Genomic DNA, 16,131 nt, shown 5'->3' with positions numbered 1-16,131 from the left:
AAAGATATGGGAAATACAAAAAATAACAAATAAATAAAAAGTACATATATATAAACATCCCACGGGCTATCAAAAAAAAGAAAAGAAACAAAAGAAAGAGTTAACAAATGGTTAATTATTTAATGATACCAGCTATTATGTTGGCATGTGTTTTCCGCTATGCTGCGTTGTAACAGTTTCTCTTGACAATGGTAATGTGTCAAAGATTACACGCAATGTACTTATGCGCTAATTGGCACAGTTCACACTCTAGTGGAAAATAACACACGCCGCCATATCCTCAAAGTTGCAACAGCTTCGGACGTACCAATTCTGTTTGGGGTCTCTGATGGATTTACGCTGCATTTCATTGGCCAGCAGTCCTTTTGCGGTCTCTTTCACTTGGCTAATAAAGCGCCACCTGGAAAGCGCTTTCCATTGGATCTACTTCTCGCGAGAAGTTCCTAGCAAAGTGAACATGTTCCGAGTGTAAAGGATTCGGACAGAAATGTTGTGGATACGTTAACAGATCTGTTGTGTTTTTATTCATTGTGTCAAAATTACCGCATGGAAAACAATAATCGTGTGGAATTTGTAATGCCTTTGTAAATATATATTTTTTAATTTTTGGTAAGTAAAATTGTTTTTCGTTCAATATTTTTGAAATTAAGTACTGAAGTTCAATATTTCATGACCTTGTCTTGGTTTTTATTTATTTATTTTTTTTATTTATTTATTTATTTATTTATTATTAATTAATTTATGTATAGTATCTGATTAGTTAATTAGTTACTTATGGTGTATTTGTATACACACACACACACACACACACACACACACACACACACTATATATGCATGTATGTGTGTATGTATGTGTGTGTGTGTGTGTGTGTGTGTATGTGTGTGTGTGTGTGTGTGTGTGTGTGTGTGTGTACAGTAAAGTACTTTCAGAACGAACACGCATACAACAAACTACCGGTTATAACGAACTGATTGTAAAATTCCATTCCCCCACCCCTATATAGTAGTAATAAATTTTAATTTATAGAACATATATATGAATGATTGCATCTCTTCTATTTTTAACACAGTGTACTTGCACATTAAGTTTCAGTTTAAGCGTGACTAATATTAATTGATTTCAATGGATCGTTATGTTTTGAGATATAAAGTTATGAAGGCTTTGTTCATTGACACGTGGTATATTGTGTTAATGGCAGACAAACAAAAGAGTCCGCACCAGGTGTTTACAAACTGCCCTGAATGCAGAAACCAAAAGTAAAGTATTTTATACATACATTAGTTTAAGATACGCCTGAAGTATTATAAACCTAAACGTTTATTCTTGTCTACTTGATATTTTGAGTCCCATGAGCGCGTTGAAACCCCTCATTGCTCAAGCAAATTTTCGTTTTTCTCAATATACTTTCTTTCCGGGGCAGCATGACTCGACCCCTTATAATCTTCAGTCGCCACAGTCGAGCCCCTACCCCGACCCCCCACCTCTACCCGCACCCTATGCTAAACTTCCTGCATACACGCTGGATTCCTCATAATTCTACATGTGAATATCACTTTAAAAGTAGATATCATTATTTTCCTGACGGTAAATTCTAAAACTTTAACAAATTGTTTCCACTGAAACCATCTTAAAATTAAATGTACATAAAAAAAAATATTGATTGTAAATTGTACGATTATTTAAACAATTTTGCTCCAATTAATTTCAAGTTGTTATATTAATGGCAAAAATACGTTACAGGGACATTCCTGAGTTTGCTGCACGTTTTAAGACTTTTTAACGATTATAATTACATATCAAATATATTTTTCTGCATAAAATGTTAGTGGTTGTATAATAAACGGGTTTCTGATCGTTCTAATATTTGTACATGGTTACATTTCATCTTATTTCCTAAAATATTGTTTTTTCGTACGTACGAAATTGTTTGAAGACAAAATCCAAATTGGGCTTCTTACAAATATTAAAACGACCAGAAAGACATCGAATATACAGACACTGATATTCTAAACAAGAAAATATATTTAATATGCAAATTTAATCGTAGAAATATTTTATTAGTCTGAAACAATGCAGCAAACTCAGGAATGTCCCTTTAACGCAGATCTCAATAAACAGTAATAGATTTTTAAAACATGAAATATTTAACTCCCCCTTTATCACCCTCCCAAAAGAAAACTACTACAACAACAACACAGACAGACAGACAGACACACACACACACACACACACACACACACACACACACACACACACACACACACACACAAAACATACACACACACCGTCCAGGCAGAGATATTGTGCAGGGGGTTCTTGATCTGTTCCTTGGCGAGCGATGTTTTTAGGGGGATGTCTAAATTAGCATATCATGGTGAATTCGTGGTATATTACACAACGCAAACATAAAACTAAACCACCCCTCAGTTTGATAGTTTAGGAAAGGGGAGAGGGCCGTTGCTTGTGAATATAACTGTCCGCGTAGAGTCATTTCGTTGGATACATGACATTTACATCATGAGTAATTTCTGCGTTTTACAATTTTCATATTATTGAGCTGTTTAATTATGTATTAGTTATGTATGATATGAACACTTTGGATACGAAGCCTATGATATCGATTGATATGTAAGGTTTTTTTTTTTTTTTTAAACCCACACAATTAAATGTGCAGTCATCGAAATATGATATTTGCATCTTTTTTCTAGCGCCAGTGCACCACGACTGGTATATCAAAGGCCGTGATATGTACTACCCTGTTTATGGGATGGTGCATATAAAAGAGCCCTTGCTGCTAATGGAAAAGAGTAACCCATAAAGTGGCGACAGCGGGTTTCCTCTCTCAATATCTGTGTGGTCCTTAACCATATGTCTGACGCCATATAACCGTAAATAAAATGTATTGAGTGCGTTGTTAAATAAAACATTTCCTTCCTTCCTTTTTTCTAGCACTTTTAAAACCTGTGGGTGTCGTTAAATATGCATTCAATCATTTTTAACATCTGTCGTTATAAAGTTTTCTCTAATTTTAGTTGTACGTCTTGTGTCTTTTTCTTTTCTTTTTTTGTCTTTTTTTTTGGTATCCCCGGATTTTAGCCCATGGACTACAGAACGGTAAAATGGCCCGTTTTTAAACCCATGGGCATCATTTCGCGTGGGCTTTAATACGAGAAATCCCAGAATTCTTACAAACTGTGTTTAATACCTTTTTGTTACAATCTGTCAATTTTGTATTCTAATACAACTAACAACATCTCATCCCAAAATAAAATGTTGGTGTTAAATCGTCGTAGTTAACAAACACAGTGGTGTTATTCCCTAATTATTTATGTTAAACTAGACTACCGATAAATTGTTTGTATATTATATTCAAGGAGAAATAGAAGACGAGGGTTGATACTGAAATAGCAAATCAAAGGGAGGAACTTAAAGTTCATCTCCCTATCTGCTACATTGGCCGCGTTGCTGCTCTCCTACTTAAATGGTTGAGACAGACAGACAGACAGACAGACATATAGTTTATTAAAGTCTCACCTCATTACAACAAAATAAAAATACAACATATACATACAATCAATAAAAGTAATAAAATTGTAATGAGCCACTCTATACTGAGTTACGAGAGACTATTGAATAAAAACATCTAAAGAAGACAAAAAAACAAACAAATATACAGCTAAAACAATTGCAGCACAGATAAAACAATAAGATATATACACGAATCATTTTATAGTGTATAAAAAGGATTTTCTATGTTTAAGAATAAAATAGCAGGTTTTGTCAGATAAAATACATATATCGGGACAGGACAAGATAAAACACACTTTTTGGATGTCGGTGCAGTGATCAAAATTTAAAAGTAATGTCCTACAGTAAGCGAGTACTTCTAATCTAATATTTACATATAACAGACATTCAAGTAAAACGTGGCACTCGTCTTCAATGTGGTTGGGACAATTAAAACACGTTCTTTCTTCCAGTGGTGTATTATTGTATCGACCGGTTTCAACTTTCAGGGGGCAACTCCGCATCTAAACTTAGCGAGAGCACTTCTGTGGTATCGAGGCAAGTAACTGGTTACATAGGGCTCTACTTTAAAAATATCTTTAAAACAAGAATAAATTCTTAATTTATTCCCCCCGACACCTGTTCTGTCGTGTGGTTGTATTAACGCCCGTTTCCATTCTGTTAAGACTTCTTCGTTGACTCTGTCCTTCACCTTGTTGACTACATACTTTTTATCATATTTGCATTGTAAGTTAAGGAAGTAATTTAGCCCAAGTTTAATGAATTTATTGTTGACTTTAAAGGACCAGTTATTTTTCCTGCGTGTTGACCACCGGTGAGACCACAACCAGATGCGAGACGTGATTCGGTGTTGATTCAAATTTCTCAATCTCATATAATGCCTTGATACAGTACCCCACTGCCGAACTATTGGAGGAATCCAGCCCATGTCCCCGCCTGCAGCGTTATTTGGGGCGTATTTTCGTAATCCGAGAAAGAAACGTATGGCTCTGTTATGTATAGCATCAATACAAGAAAATTGTGAGGTTCCCCAGATAGCTGCTCCATAGTCAATAATGGACCATACCATAGTATCGTAGAGCTTGGTGTATGTACGATATTGCATTCCATCGAGACATTTGTATTTAGAGATTAACAGACCGCGTGCCCTACTTGCGGAACAGGCTACGGATTTGGCCATGCGGCCGTAGTTTAAATGCTCAGTTAAGAGAAGTCCCAAATAATTATAGCATTCAACAATCTTCAGTACATGATCACCACATATAAAGTTACAGTTTGTCTTTACAACTGATGGATTTCGGAAGTGTATCACTTTAGACTTTTCAACGTTGATGGTCATCTTATTTTATTTGTACAACAATAGGTATTCAAACAGTCAAGCATGATATTGAGGTCATCCTCTGATTCTGCTAAAAGAATAATGTCGTCAGCGTAAGCCAATATACCAACAGTAGAATCATCAATCATTATTCCTACTTCGAGCTCAGTTATTGCAACGATCAGGTCATTAACGAAAAGGTTAAACAATAAGGGAGACAGCAAACATCCTTGTTTAAGGCCACAACTAACATCGAACCAGGATGTACAGCATCCATTTAAGCGTACACAACTTTTTACATTTTAATATAGTGAGACAATAGCATTAAACATTCGACCCTTGCTGTTAGACTCGAGTAACTTCGTCCAAAGAATATTTCTATCTATACAGTCATACGTTTTTCTAAAGTCGATAAACGCCACATAAGTAGATTTCTTCATACTTTTTCTGGTTTCTATTATAGATGTTACACTTGAGACGTGTTCTGTTGTGGATCTTCCCCTTCTAAATCCATTTTGACAATCACTAATAATTGGATTGTCTTCGGTATATTTCATAAGCCTGGAGTTCAAAACACCGCAGTATACTAGTAATTTACTGGTAGCATTGGCTAGTGTAATACCTCTATAAGACATAGGGTCTCTTTGATCATTAACAGTAGATTTGGGGATGGGGTTGATGATTCCTTTTCCCCACGCAGTGGGGGAAACACCTTTATCAAAACACAAATTAAAAAGTTTATGAAGGAAGTACACTGTATTATGATTCCGTAGTGCCACGACTGGGATACCGTCGAAACCAGGGGACTTTCCATTCTTAGCTTGTACCATGGCTTTTCGTATCTCACTTACTGTTATGTCTACATTCATTTCTGTCATTCTATCACCATTTTCTTGATATATTACAGTCTCCTCAGAGCCTTTATTACAATTCAACAGGTCTGAATATGCTTTCTTCCACGTTTCTAGCACAACATCCTTTTCTGCACTAACCGACCCATCTGCTAATGTAATCTCCATAGGTATTGCCCTTCTCCTTTCCCATCCTACTCCTACTTTCCTTAGCCCTAAGATCACCTTAAGTGCATAGCTACCTTATGCACTAAGGTGATCTTAGTGCTAAGATCGCTTCGTGGAACGGGGACCTGGACAGGAAAGGTATATTTACCATGGTGTGGATTTTTTTTAATGGTAAATAAGGGCGTGGGGAAAAAAAGAATTAAAAGAAAAAAAAAAGAAAGAAAAAAACCCACCTCTAAAGATAAAAGTAAAATAAAAATGAAAGATGAGTTTTATGTGGCTCCTTGACAAGACTTGCTCGATACTCACTGACACGTTCAGGACGAAACATTCCAGTTATTGGAAAATCTCATCAGCGGTATTTTGTAGGATGATAAAACCGTCAAGAGAACAGGGCGTGATGAATGGAGTCTAGATGCACTTCCAGAACCCCCCCCCCCCCCCCCCCCCCCCCCCAATTTAAACAAAACGTGAATTATGAAAAGTGTAGAGGCACCTGACCTTTCCGATAGAAACTTGAGGATAAAAGTATAGTATTGCATGCCATTAATATAATATATTTGAAACCAGATCTAGCGTCCATCTCTTTTAACCAGACACCTGTCGTTAGTGACCACTTTTATTTCCCAAAACCTTCTAATGTAGTAAAAAAAAAAAGTTTGTTTTTGTTTAACGACACCACTAGAGCACATTGCCTTTTTAATTATCGGCTATTGGATGTGAAACATTTGGTAATTTTGACATATAGTGTTAGAGAAGAAACCTGCTACATGTTCCTATTAATAACAAATTACTTTTTATATGCACCATTCCACAGAAGGATAGCACATACCAAGGCTTTTGATAAACCAGTCGTCATGGTGCACTGACTGGAACGAGAAATGGTCCTATGGTCCCACTGACGGGGATCGATCCTGGACCGATCACGCATCAGGCGAGAGCTTTACCAGCTACATATGTTTTCCATTAGAAGCAAGATATCTTTTATATGCATCATTCCACAGACAGAATAGCACATGCCATGGCCTTTGATATACCAGTCGTGGTGCACTGGCTAGAATGAGAAATAGCCCAATGGGCCCACCGACCGAGATTGATGCAAGTCCGACCGCGCATCAAGCGAGGGCTTTACCACTGGGCTACGTCTCGCCCTAACGTAGTACAAAAAGACATCTGTCAAAAAAAAAAGTGAGGCGTGCGCTACAACAGCTTGCTCTGAATGTGCACCTAAAGCCCTGTGACCTAAAAGAAGTGAGGCGTGCACTACAACAGCTTGCTCTGAATGTGCACCTAAAGCCCTGTGACCTAAAAGAAGTGAGGCGTGCACTACAACAGATTGCTCTGAATGTGCACCTAAAGCCCTGTGACCTAAAAGAAGTGAGGCGTGCACTACAACAGCTTGCTCTGAATGTGCACCTAAAGCCCTGTGACCTAAAAGAAGTGAGGCGTGCGCTACAACAGCTTGCTCTGAATGTGCACCTAAAGCCCTGTGACCTAAAAGAAGTGAGGCGTGCGCTACAACAGCTTGCTCTGAATGTGCACCTAAAGCCCTGTGACCTAAAAGAAGTGAGGCGTGCGCTACAACAGATTGCTCTGAATGTGCACCTAAAGCCCTATGACCTAAAAGAAGTGGGAACCGGCCTCGGTGGCGTCGTGGTTTGGCCATCGGTCTACAGGCTGGTAGGTACTGGGTTCGGATCCCACTCGAAATTCTGAGTGAGTGCTCCGAAAGGCTCGATGGGTAGGTGTAAACCACTTGCACCGACCAGTGATCCATAACTGGTTCAACAAAGGCTATGGTTTGTGCTATCCTGCCTGTGGGAAGCGCAACTAAAAGATCCCTTGCTGCTAACCGGAAAGAGTAGCCCATGTAGTGGCGACAGCGGGTTTCCTCTCAAAAACTGTGTGGTCCTTAACCATATGTCTGACGCCATATAACCGTAAATAAAAAAAAATGTGTTGAGTGCGTCGTTAAATAAAACATTTCTTTCTTTCTTTCTAAAAGAAGTGGGATGCCACCAAGTCAGTATAGTGCACACCTGATATGCTTAGATTTGACCTACTAGTATTCTTTGATTGTTTTTTGCTCGTCACAACCAGTACTCCATAGTTGGAATACCAAAGAACGTGGTATGTTCTGCCCTGTTTGTGGAAAAGTGTATGTAAAATATCCGTTGCTGCTAATGGAAACCCAACAGGTTTCGTCTGAATATGTGCCACAACGACCAAAGTTTTGACATCCAACAGCCGATGATTAATAAACCAATGTGCTCTAGTGGTGTTGTTAAACAAAACAGACTTTTTAAATGTCTAAAAAACCCAACATCTCTTGATGTTCCTTTAGTAGCTTTATAGCACGGGTTTGGATGTAATGTAGATTTAATTAATAGAATTACTGTCAGTCAGGAATAATGTTCACATTTGCGTTGTGTAATATACCATTAGTGCACCATGGCATGATAATTTAAACCGGTGTCACATATAATTTGCACTCCCATGGATTTGCACTCCCCAGTCAACATTATATGTAGAATAAGCACTCCCCAGTGCATATTATACATGTAATATACACTTCTCCAGTCTAATATTATATGTATAATATGCACTCCCTCTGAATAATATGCACTCCCCTATTGCACATAGGCTATAATAACTGGGTTTTTTAACACTCACATAATTATATTGTTTTTGTTTTTTTGATATCTGTATAGCCAGTGCACTTTGAAAAAAGTTGGTATAAATCTCAGTGGCGAATCTAAACGAGCGTGTTGGGTATATGAATCAAGGGTGGACCCAAAGAGGGCAAAACCTTTCTGGATCCGCTCTTGCAAATTTGCAGAATAAAAATAATAATTCATCTTGTGTGGTGATCGGATGGATCCCAGAATCTCTTCACTCATCCTTTGCTTCCGATTAATATGACAGGAATTATGTGGAGATAACATTGCAAAGCTTGGTCTTAAACATGTTCATATTGTATAACCAAAAAATCATTACTTTAGACCCACCCACCCCACCCCAGTTAAGTGCCACCTTGTATGCTTAAAGGTCCGACATGAACAACCATTATTTCTTTAAATACATTTATAATGGACGATCTGAAAGACATAGGAAGAAAAGCAAATTGCAGACGACCTTGTAAACGATTTTCCGTTTTGTTTTTGAAGAGTAACACGTGACGGTTTTCAAAATGATGACCAACAGCAACGTGGGTGAACACCTCTACATCGGCGACTACATCAGCCTGTACTCCGTGGAGACGGAGGGCTACATCTACAGTCTCCAGTCCAGGTGCGTACGCTAACTTTTCTCCTCCTTAAACGCGGCATCTAGGCAGGCGCGGATCCAGGATTTGTGCAGGTGGGGTGGCTCTCCAGGTGCGTAGGCTAACTTTAATCGTCTTAAACGCGACATCTAAGCAGGCGAAGATGCAGGATTTGTGCAGGTGGGGATGGGGGTGGGGGTGCGGGGTGGTCTCTCCAGGTGCGTAGGCTAGCTTTTTTCTTCTTAAACGCGACATCTAGGCAGGCGCAGATCCAGGATTTGTGTAGGTGTGGTGTGTGTGTGGTAGGTGTTTTTATGCGACTACTTAAATGGAATTTGTATATTATCGGTGAACACTTATTACTTATTTTTAAAAGGTGATGTTTTTTATCGTGAACAGCAGGGTCCAGATCACCTCACCCACCCCCCGACACCCGGCATTTTTAACAATCAAATTTTACACATGAAATACGTTTTCTTATTTAGAATATATTATTTTAGTGTCTCTAAATCAAGTATGTTAGTAGTAGTCAACTGTGTTTGAGCCGACCCCCACCCCCACCCCCACCCCCACCCCAAGTATAGCGTGCCAATCCCACTCCCGCTTCATGTTTCCACGGCCTTGCAGCAGTGTCATGTAAACGTTTCAAACAAATATTCTACATTTTAAAAAAAGTAACTATAATGACCACAAAACGTCTTTTAACAAAACCTGGTTGCAGTTGAAGTTTAACCGTTCGAAAAAAAAAAAATGAAAACCACGCGACATCAAACATGCAAATTGTTGTCCTTTTTTGGGCGCCAAATTAATAGGCTCTGTTTTGCATTTCACTAAATGTGTAAATTCCTTGTCCAATTTCAGTATGCATGCACGCCATCTGCTCATTTCAGTAAATAACACATTCCCAGAATGTAGTGTCTGTTGGAATTTTCGTACAAAAGAAAACCAGAAGAATACAATACGGTGAAATAACACCCCAATAACATTGTCTATTTAGTTCCGTTCTAATAACCTTTTGTTCTGTACAATGAGTGTACATTTCAGAGTAAAAATAATATAATGAAAAGTAATGTACACAATAGACTGTGTATAAATGACAAATCTATAATAATAATGATACAAACCAGTCGGGATTCATTTGCAATACACCGTGTGTGTCGGCCATGCTTTGCGCTTCTAAAGACAACAGGTTATCTCGCGTGTTTCCTATCTGAACACGCAGTTTGTATAATCCGAGTTCCCTGGGGGTGAATATCTCCCATTGTCTAATGTCGTGTCATGAAATAAACATTGTGTTACAGCAGAAGGTATTAGGAACTGTTCAAGAAGACAAGCGTTCGCGGTTGTTCGTTAGACTGGTGTTTTTTGGTGCCTAACTTTAGAGGTTTATGGTATGATAGAAGACGATGGTATCAGTCAAATTGTTCGCGAGCACTCGGCCTCCAGAACACACCACTGGTTATGCTAGTTAACGGTGTTGGGTACAACAAAGTGAATGATATCTGCTTCAACAATCTATGGTGGCTTATCAAGTTTTTAAAGTTCCATTTAGGCCGTTAGAAAGAAAGAAATGTTTTATTTAACGACGTACGCAACACATTTTATTTACGGTTATATGACGTCAGACATATGGTTACGTATCACACAGATTTTTGAGAGGAAACTCGCTGTCACCACTACATGAGCTACTCTTTCCGATTAGCAGCAAGGGATCTTTTATTTGCGCTTCCCACAGGCAGGATAGCACAAACCATGGCCTTTGTTGAACCAGTTATGGATCACTGGTCGGTGCAAGTGGTTTACACCTACTCATTAAGCCTTGCGAAGCACTCACTCAGGGTTTGGAGTCGGTATGTGGATTAAAAAGCCCATGCCTCGACTGGGATCCGAACCCAGTACCTACCAGTCTGTAGACCGATGGCCTAACCACGACGCCATGAGTGAAACAAAGTATAAGCAGCTATCGCGAGTCATATTCATGGAGAGAAATCATAAAGTAACATAAATGTCTTACCCCCCTCCCAACCCCCCACAAAAATGATGACATAAAGTTATAGCCAGACCATCGATTCAGTGTTGTAATACGACACCACTAGAGCACATTGACTTAGTAATCATCGACTATTGGATGTGAAACCTTGGATTATTTTTACATATATGGAGAGGAAAAATTAAAGTTTGCTTGTTTAACGACACCACTAGAACACTTTAATATAAGAATCATCGGCTAATGGCTATAAAACATTTGGAAATTCTGACATATAGTCCGCTACATTTTTCCATTAGTAGCAAGGGATCTTTTATATGCACCATCCCACAGACAGGATAGCACATACCACAGCCTTTGATATACCAGTCGTGGTGCGCTTGCTGGAACGAGAAATAGCCCAAATGGGCCCACCGAATAAACCTTTCTAGACCCGTTTCTCTAATTTGACTAACTCTGGTACTAACAACACTCGCTGCCTTGTTGAACAACTCGGTGAAGGACGACAGAAATGGCACCTCTCGACAATTCAGGTTTCGTATCTGATAACTACTGTATAGGGCGGTGTAATGATGTCACTAGATGTACTCAAAAACACGAATCTCTCTTTCGTGTTCCATAACGTTTTAGTATAAATGTCACTGGACAAGTGTTGTTATGTTACGGACTTCCGTCTGACCAATCAACTAGCGATCATGTATTCGGAGATTCCTTACAATCAAATATTTACAGATAATTCTCGGCTGTGTCCGTGCTTGAGCAGTTTCAAAGGTTTCGTTTTGTCACTAAGGATTCTTAACGATTTTGATGAATATTATTTTGTACAATCGCGGATCATGAAGGTGGGTACTGGGAGTGGCCAGCCCTTCCGTCGAACTACGAAGTACCCCGAAAATTCCTGTTTTCTACGAATGAATATAACTCTAGATGTTGTTTTTTTAACAGGAGAAACTGTAATATTTTAGTCGACTTAAAGTTTGTTTTGTTTAACGATACCACTAGAGCACATTGATTAATTAATCATCGGGTATTGGATACCAAACGTTTGGTAATTCTGACAAGTAGTCATCAGAGGAAAATCGCAACATTTTTCCAAATGAAGCAAGGGATCTTTTATATGCACTTTCCTACAGACAGGAAAACACATACCACAGCCTTTGTCCAGTTGTGGTGCACTAGTTGGAACGAGAAAAACACAACCAATCGAATGGATCCACCGAGGTGGTTCGATTAGTCGACTTGATGTTGCTATTGATAATTGTCTATATATAATGTATGTTAGTGTACTTGATATTGTGAGTGAAACGGGACATAGCCTAGTGGTAAAGCTCTCGCCTGATGCGTGATCGGTCTAGGATCGATCCCCGTCAGTGGGACCATAGGGCCATTTCTCGTTCCAGTCAGTGCACCATGACGACTGGTTTATCAAAAGCCTTGGTATGTTCTATCCTTCTGTGGAATGGTGCATATAAAAAGTAATTTGCTATTAATAGGAACATGTAGCAGGTTTCTTCTCTAAAACTATATGTCACAATTACCAAATGTTTGACATCCAATAGCCGATGATTAATAAACCAATGAGCTCTAGTGGTGTCGTTAAACAAAAAATACCTTTTAGCTTTGAAATACTGAAATTGTCCCTTTCTTTTGGGAAAATCATGCATCCGATCCTCCTGTATCGGTACCTTCCATCTGTTCAAGTTTAAGTTCTTTATGGACAAATGAAGTGATATAAGTTACATTTATTACATTAGCTATCATCCTGTCCTGCATTAAGAGATCTCTAATTGTATTCGCTTGCACTAAATATTTTCCTAGATTATTCAATTCTTTATTGTTACCGGTGGTTAATAACTGTTTAAAGCGATACACACGTGGCCGCTTATAATAATACATTTTTATATATTTATAACGCAAATCTTTGTATTGTAGACACTATTATAAAGAGATATTCATCTTCTATAACATTAGCATTACACAGAGTACATATTCTTTCTGATCTTTCGATTTTTCGATACCTGCCAGATTCTACATTTAATTTATGAGCACATATTCTAATCTTACATATTTCTTTTATATAACGCGTTTCCATTGGTAATCTTAAATTTGTTTGTAATCTAAATTCATTTCATAAATGTTGATATAAAAGTCCTTTAGGCATTGTTATTGTTTTGCTATAAACTTGCTATTGCTTAAAATTATCTAATGTCCTTTCTTTGATTATAATGTAGATACTGTTGTCAACATACGATAAATTCCAAATATAGTTTAATCCAAGTGAATGGACAGGCCCGTATTTAAGGGGAGGGGGTTCAGGGGGGTTCGTCCGAACACTCTCGCAAAAACTGAGGTCCACTTTTTTCTTCTTTTTTAAAATATTGCACAAATACTTGATTGTAACTTTTGCAACTCTCCCATAAAATAATATTTCTTTGTCTTCGTCATTTAGCACTCCCTTTACCCAAGCTGCAGTGTACATGATTCAAAATATCTAACTAAACTGGCAATATCAAAACAATGAAACTCACATGTAGCAAAAATGTTTAATTGTATTTTCTGCTATATTGATAACCTCGTAGCAATCGATGACAATGACAGCAGTTCACCTTCCGTTGATTTTTCAACCAAAGTTAAAAATAAAAGGTTAACAAAAGAAATTAATCCTGTTTATGCCTTGATCTTTATATAGAGATTGAAATCGACGCTGGCTTCCATATTTATCAAACAATATTCTTCTGTCATTTTGGCACAGAAGTTGCTTTATCATCACGGTTATTTCCGCGTATTTCAAAATGTAGATGTCATTTTGATGATATGACGCATCACTAACAAAAATTAAATGGTATGCAATACCTTATGCCGAAAATGTTTGACTACACCTGTACTCTTAACAGGGGCTGCATGTGTTGGCGGTGATTCGTGATGATACAATTTCTAAGAACATAATGTGCTTTTTTCATAAATATATTCCCTATTACTAAGGCTATAATAATAAATTGCCGAAAATATTTAACATATACCTCGGGTCCATACCCTTAATTCCTGTTGTGTGTTAGAATTTCATTATCTTAATCACAAAGAAAAATAAATAACCTTAATAACAAAAATACAAGCTACAAAATAGACGAAAATCATTGTTTTAACGTATCAGTTTTTAAGTTCCAGATGCCAGGAAAACGCGCTTTAGGCTTACAGAGATTTCAAATTTTCCGGGGAGTGGGGACATACAAAGCTCAGGCGCTTCGCGTCTTCAGGCAACATCATTTCGAATAGGCCCCGGCAAATACCTAGTCGAACCCCCCCCCCCCCCCCCCCCCCCCCCCCCCCCCCCCCCCCCCCCCCCACACACACACACTCGAAATACTGGCTACGGGCCTGCTGTTGATATCTCCATTTATTGCTCATATTAAAGTTCCTAGAATATCTATGACCATTGAAACATCATCTCAATAATATCCATTTAAAATTAACAATGACCCAATAATTTTAAATATACCTTTAAATTGTAATACAATGTATATCTTCCTTTCTTTCTCCCTTCTGTCTTTCTCTGTCTCTGTCTGTCTCTCTCTCTCTCTCTCTCTCTCTCTCTCTCTCTCTCTCTCTCTCTCTCTCTCTCTCTCTCTCTCTCTCTCTCTCTCTGAATGGCGTACGTATTAATTAATTAATTATTCCATTGGTTTGTTGATTCATCCATCTATCTATTCATTCATTCTATCATGCATTCATACAGTCAGTTCGTCATTCATTCATTCATGCATCCATTCATTCCTTCATTCCTTCATGCATTCACGCATTGGTAAAAAATGTCTCTATCTATCCCCCAGCTCATGACATAAACATTTAACTCCAGACGTATCCATCAGACCCCAGGAATTAATATCAAGTAAAAAGAAATGTAATCTTTAATTTAGGAACCAAATTACATTTGTCGCATGGTCCACCGACTTTTGAAAGTGGAATGCACTCGATCTCTTTAGATCTTTATCAAATTTGCTGACCACTGGACCGCAAACAGGATCCATTGCAAAGTAAATCATGCGGTGTGTTTTTGTTTCTCGTCTATTTCCATCGCAGCCTCCCATCAGGTTGGCACATTGTGTAATCAGTTTCGTTCCAACAGCAATCTATATCTTCAATATTGACTTTTGAGACATGGCTGGAAAAAAATACAATACTAGAGAACCAGTTGAAAAGATATGGCATAGTAGGTGCGAAAAGCGATAGCGCGATCGCTAAATCCATTGGGTATTGCTTTATGAAAACAAAACAACACAACACAAAAAAAAGAAGAAAGAAAACCCCCGTAATCTTGGTAACCGATCACATTAGGGATTAATCCACTGTATGCATTTCTAAAGTTACCCGTCCAAATTAGATATAAAAATATTAATAAAGTAATATGATTAAGGTGTTCATTTGTTTGATATAAATATTAACGAAAAATTACAAAAATCACCAGCATAACGAAATAGCGTGGGAAAGCCGAGCCAACCATTAACAAAAAAACAAAAACGGGCAAACAACCAGATACACGCAATTTCCGGCAAGAAAACAGGTGTTGATCAATATATGCTAAACAACACGTTTACGGGGAAATTTATGTCATAGCTATTATTAGTTGTATAATCATTTCAACGAGGGACTGTTATTTCTTAACACGGACAACGTGTCACAATTTGTGTGCGTGTGCACGTACGTGTCGCTATATGCATGAGTACACGTACACGAAAATTTGAGACATATAACTACCCAAATAAAAACACCCTAGCTTGTACTGGTATGTGACAGGACTACGTGAAAATCACTCCCTCTTCGTTTTTAGGGGTTGTTTTTGAAGCGGCGCTGCACCGGCGTGGAACTAGGAAAACGGACGCATCAAAAATCGATTTTATGGTTATGAAATGCATTGTTTTGTTATGCGTTGCTCGGTTGGTGGAAGCTGTGCCCGCGTTGTACCAAAAAAAAAAGAAGAAATAAAGAAATTAAAATAAAATAAAATAAATTTAAA

The 16,131-nt window shown here is 38.1% G+C and overlaps 1 protein-coding gene across 1 annotated transcript in view; it reads left to right on the top strand.

Moving 5' to 3' along the window:
• Nucleotides 1-452: 452 nt before the first annotated feature.
• LOC121389107 (inositol 1,4,5-trisphosphate receptor type 1-like) overlaps nt 453-16,131 on the top strand; it is a 78,986-nt gene continuing 63,307 nt past the window's right edge. The window contains exons 1-2 of the mRNA XM_041520722.1: nt 453-609; nt 9,036-9,159. Of these exons, the coding sequence (XP_041376656.1) occupies nt 9,059-9,159 (101 nt within the window). The 5' untranslated portion in view covers nt 453-609; nt 9,036-9,058. The remainder of the gene's footprint in view (nt 610-9,035; nt 9,160-16,131) is intronic.

Source organism: Gigantopelta aegis, chromosome 14 (genome assembly GCF_016097555.1).
Source record: "Gigantopelta aegis isolate Gae_Host chromosome 14, Gae_host_genome, whole genome shotgun sequence".
NCBI classification, from domain to species: domain Eukaryota; kingdom Metazoa; phylum Mollusca; class Gastropoda; order Neomphalida; family Peltospiridae; genus Gigantopelta; species Gigantopelta aegis.
This window is presented reverse-complemented; position numbering and strand designations above follow the sequence as displayed.